This window comes from Carassius auratus, chromosome 8, assembly GCF_003368295.1.
Source record: "Carassius auratus strain Wakin chromosome 8, ASM336829v1, whole genome shotgun sequence".
NCBI classification, from domain to species: domain Eukaryota; kingdom Metazoa; phylum Chordata; class Actinopteri; order Cypriniformes; family Cyprinidae; genus Carassius; species Carassius auratus.
Window position 1 is genome coordinate 27,739,908 of NC_039250.1, and position 5,107 is coordinate 27,745,014.

The 5,107-nt window shown below is 33.2% G+C and overlaps 1 protein-coding gene across 1 annotated transcript; it reads left to right on the forward strand.

The window, feature by feature from the left end:
* Positions 1 to 1,919: 1,919 nt before the first annotated feature.
* LOC113107837 (NADH dehydrogenase [ubiquinone] 1 alpha subcomplex subunit 7-like) lies at positions 1,920 to 3,563 on the forward strand. The gene is made up of 4 exons (XM_026270611.1): positions 1,920 to 2,096; positions 2,313 to 2,362; positions 2,746 to 2,883; positions 3,445 to 3,563. Exons 1-4 carry the CDS (start codon positions 1,971 to 1,973, stop codon positions 3,518 to 3,520), a joined length of 390 nt encoding a protein of 129 aa, XP_026126396.1. The 5' UTR covers positions 1,920 to 1,970; the 3' UTR covers positions 3,521 to 3,563.
* The last annotated feature ends 1,544 nt before the right edge of the window (positions 3,564 to 5,107 follow it).

Below are 5,107 nucleotides of genomic sequence, written 5' to 3' on the forward strand. Positions count from 1 at the left end.
GACTGGAAGTCCCCCAGAAACCCCATTCTTATTGATGCAGATTCTCACATATGATCAGTGTTGCTTTGGAAATGTAATAGGTTACAGATTACAGTTTACCCTCTAAAATGCAATAAGTAGTGTAACTATTTAAATGAATTTATTAATGTAACTGATTTTATTTGATTTGATTACTTTTCTAAATTATTAATGTTTTCAACTGTTAGTGATTTACAAACATGTAAACCAGGCAGAAGCAGAATCAGCTTTATTGCCAGGGATGTTTTCACATACGAGGAATTTGTTTTCGTGACAGAAGCTTCTGCAGTGCAGAACACACAGAACAAAAACACAGATTAAAAAAAAAGTAAATAAGGAATTACAATATATAAATTGACAATTGCATGTGCTGGTATATTACAGTATACAGTTTTGACAGGTATATTATGAGCAAATTTGAAATGTAGACTAAGTATGTGTTAGATAAATAAGTGTATAAGTGCATTTAGTGTTATTGTCAAGTGTTGATAATCAGTAGTATTCAACACTGATTAATATCCCTTTCGAAATCCTTTATCCCTTGAATTAAGATTATAATCATTTAATTTTAAAGCACAACAACCACAAAATCAGACTTACTTTGATCTAACAATGGATTACAAAACAGTTAATTGTACATTAAAGCATATACATAAACCCAAAATAGATATCAAATAAGCATCTGTTCTGTTCTCCTGAAACATTGATGTATCATATATTAAAGCGGTTACTGCAATTTATGAAAGAACTCGATTAAATCTGTATGTGCGTGTGAGTGAAAACAAAAATCAGAGGTAACCCCTTTGTAATCATTAACATTTTCATAATGTTTTCATAACTGTAATTTAATTACACTTTTTTTCTCAGGTACTGTAACTGATTACAATTGCATTTATTATTAAATTAAATTACATAATGTAGTTACATGTAACTATGTCCCAACACTGCTTGTGATACCCATCCAGTAGACAGACTGGCAGAGAGATGGAGCCCAGACAGAACAGTTACAGCTACACAGCTACATTACCAGTAACCTGAATTACATAACTACAGCTGCAATCTTAAAATAATCTATAAATAACAGATTACAATTTGTAACCTACCCAGTTGTGTGTATATATATATATATATATATATATATATATATATATATATATATATATATATATATATATATATTACTACTATTGTTGTTCGTATATAAAGACTATATAAAGACAAAACAGTAACAAATTGAACGTGAAAATTATATTCTAGGTCTAGCCATATTAAATTCATAGGTTTAATCTGTCTGTGCATATTAGATCATACAGTCCAAATGTAGGCTAAAAAAATTAGGGTCATCATTTGTCTCTCTCTCTCTCTCTCTCTCTCTCTGTCTGTCTTTCTGAACTGTTGAGACTATTTTTGTGTGTGTGTGTTAAAAAATTACTAAATTGATATAATAAACGAATACACCATTAATCTTTTTGGGATTTTTTTTTTTTTTTTTTGGCTTATCCTGAATCACTAACGGTATATTTTTTTAATTCGGACTATTTTAGATCGGTTCTGGTGGAACCGCTGCGGAGTAGCCCGGTACCTGCGTGATCAGTCATAGACAGAAACTGAGAGAAGTAGATCCTGCTACAATGTTCTTCCGCAAGAGGCACGCAGTTCTGTTTATTAAACGCTAGAATAACAGACTGCCGCTTTAAAGTGGTTAAAATGGTGATAATTTGCGTGTATTCCAGCCATAGACAGTAAAAGAAAGATTCCAGCTAAAATAATTAGACAGTTAGTTCGTTTCGTTTGCGTTTGATGCGACAGGTGGCGCGAGTGTCAGTGGCTCTCGCGGATGTGAGCAGTCAGTAAACCAGAGAATAAGAAAGAGACTTCCGGTCCTCTGGCGTCTCGCTGCTGCTGTAACTGACTCAGGATCAGATTCATTCATCAACACTCGCGTCATCTTAATGAGACATCTTCCGTCTAAACTGATCCCGCGACAGACCACAGCAAACAAACAGCGATTTCACCTTGACACAACTATGGCGTCGGCTACGAGAATCATCCAGAGGCTGAGGAATTTATTATCAGGGGTGAGAGGAGATGATTGTTATTGTTTATTATTCATGCACTGTTAGACGAACAGAACCGAGCGTGTCGATGTTATATGACAGCGTTTAGAAAAACGTTTAAATCTCCCTGTATATGCATGTATTTGCTTGCTTGTCTTTGCGTTTGTAATCAGCAGTTGTTTTCATGTCTAGATCATATTTTATTTAACTAAATTAATTTTTCTCTTTCGTTAACAGCAAGATCTCCAGTCAAAACTACAACTTCGCTACACCGAAATCTCGAAGAGGTAACGTTAGATATGCCTTCCTAGAAAAGTACATTTCTCATAAACACTTGAAGTTTAGTTAACCAACTGGAACCAACCTTATACTTCAATATGTATTAATTTGTATGTACGTGTAGTTGACAGGTTTAGTAATTTGAACATCTGAACAAGGAAAAACGTTATTAGTTTATTATTGTCTTTGCAATCTTAATGCTTCTACAGTAACACAAATTAATTTCGTTAAATGCAAAAATAAAGACTGACCCTTTTCTTTAAGGACATTTGAATTGTATTACCAGCAGCATACTTCAGTATTTAGGTTTAATGCAGTGACCTTATTTTCAAAGCACTGTTAGGATGACATTAAATGCAATCATTTGTTTTCTTAATGTCACTGATGCTAGGACTCAGCCTCCACCTAAACTTCCCGTTGGACCGAGCCATAAATTTGCCAATAACTACTACTGTCAGAGAGATGGACGCAGGGAGTCTGTTCCCCCAACTGTGCTCATGTCTTCACAGAAGGCCCTGACTGCTGGAAGGTCACTGGCTTTGATTATACACATTCATCTCAAATGTTGTGTGTTGTGCATTTATTTTATGCTGTTTGCAGACACTTTACACGAGTAACTTCAATAGAAAGTACTATATTGCTTTATTTGCTATGTTCCTTGACAGTGGATTGCATTACGTATCTTGCTTCCTTGCTGTTACTAGCCAAATTCCAGTGTTATTTACAAGTTTGTTCTTTTCCAAGCATGCATTTTGTTATTTTTCTGTAAGCATAAAACATGAAAGCTAAAGTGCATGTTCTGGAACAGAATTTCTTGATATATTCTGTGCTGTATTATTGCTCAGATGGCAAAATATTTTACATGCACACTTATGTAAATATGAGTTTGAAAACTATAGAATAAATAAACATGATAAAATACTAAGTAAAAAAAAACTATAAAAAGATTATATTAATGTTTGAATAATTTAAAGCTACATATTATTTCTGCATTTCAGTGGTGATTTGTTGATGAATGGGGTTTGATGCGGCCTTATTGTTCCTGTTTCACCAGGTCATAAATCTCTGCGTTTCTCTCTTGTTTTCACAGCGAGGCTTCTGGAAAACCCAAACGTCCTGTTATTCCTGGGCCGCCCCCGAAGGACCTTCCACTGAGTGTTGACTAGATTTACAGTTTCAAATAAACTATGTGTATATACAAGAAACTCATTCAGTGCACATTTTCTGTTTATTTTATGAGAAAGGTATGATCATAACAATACACTTTTATTGATTTATTGTTTTCTTGTTTGAGTAAGTGATTTGAGAAGAATTATTCTAATTATTCTTCCAAACCATGTCAAGATTTAAAATATAATCTAACTACTATCTCTTCAGCACTACACAAACACTAATTATGATAAGTATTTTGTATGACAAGGTAATAAGCTTTCAAAAAAAACTGATTTGGCTAACTGACATTAAATTGTATACATTAAATGAAAATTATATAAAACATATAGTACAGATGGTCCAAGATATAAATTTAACTTGCCTCAACCGAACAGCATTACTGTATTTCATTGTGGATTTACTGTGATCACGAAAGCCACAGCTCGAGCAAAAATATAACAAGATTGGAATTTCACTTTCCAGTTTTGATCTAGATGTTTAAAAAAATAACATAAAAAACTGAAATGCTGGAGAATACAAGCATGTTTAATCAAAGACAACTTAAATGCATAATTGCATAATTATTTAAAAACGGTTGTACCTTTCCAAAATTTTTTAAAGACATTGAGGAATTCATCACTGACTGAAAGAATAAACCACGATTATGTTTCTGAAAGCTTCAATCTGGCAATGACTTAATGGTTCTAGAACATGCTTTGGACTCAGCAGAGACATTGTATCAAATTAGAAAGTGGCTTCATGTGCATTAATTTTAATAAAGACCAAATAAATATGTGCGCTCCGTCCTTTTGACCATGAGATGACAGTAACAGTGCTCTGTCGAGGACAGCTTCAAGCTTTTATCACACATTTACACATTAATATATACGCTATAGGCTACTAATTTCTGGAATTTGGTCCTTTATTAAAATGAATGCACATGCCGTTTCTGTCTGAGTTGTTATGATGTCTCGCTCATTATTATAAACGTTTTTCTTTTTAAAAAAAGAAGGATTCTGAATTCGGATTAGATCACCAAATCCAATCTTGGTTTTGATCTGGATTAAATCCTCAGTTTGTGATGTTCAAAACGTTTTAGTAAAATTTGAATACTTTTTGATCCAAAAAAAAAAAAAAAAAATGGATTATTCTGATCCCAAAAGAAGGGTCAATTAAAATAATAATAATAATAATAAACCTCAACATTTGAAAAAAAAAAATCAACATTTGTAACATAATATATCCCCAAACAGCTGTCAATATCAGAAAAATATAAAGTATTATATTTAATCTAAGGTTGTTGTTTTTTTGTCACTGATTGTAAACTACTGACACATTCATCAGAGATGGATTCATTCAGCATTGGATTCCAAACTCAGATCATTCTGATACAGACTCCAGAGGCGCACATGAAACAAGAAGATAAATGATTTAAATTCCTTAATGATACGGCGTTAGAGAGAAGAATATGAGTACACTTAAAACGACATGTTGTTACGCACTCTTGTACAGTAGGGAGCGGTATTCACATAGAAGTTGTTTGCAATCCGCATTTACTAGAGAAAAATAAGAAGGAAGAGGAGGCGCACTTGTCCCTCTGT

What these genes read in the sequence shown, in the direction of transcription:
- LOC113107837 (XM_026270611.1), top strand. Translation starts at nt 1,971, where the DNA reads ATGAGACATCTTCCGTCTAAACTGATCCCGCGACAGACCACAGCAAAC. An exon ending in TACACCGAAATCTCGAAGAG is followed by an intron (nt 2,363 to 2,745) that starts GTAACGTTAGAT and finishes CACTGATGCTAG; the next exon opens with GACTCAGCCTCCACCTAAAC. An exon ending in AAGGCCCTGACTGCTGGAAG is followed by an intron (nt 2,884 to 3,444) that starts GTCACTGGCTTT and finishes TTGTTTTCACAG; the next exon opens with CGAGGCTTCTGGAAAACCCA.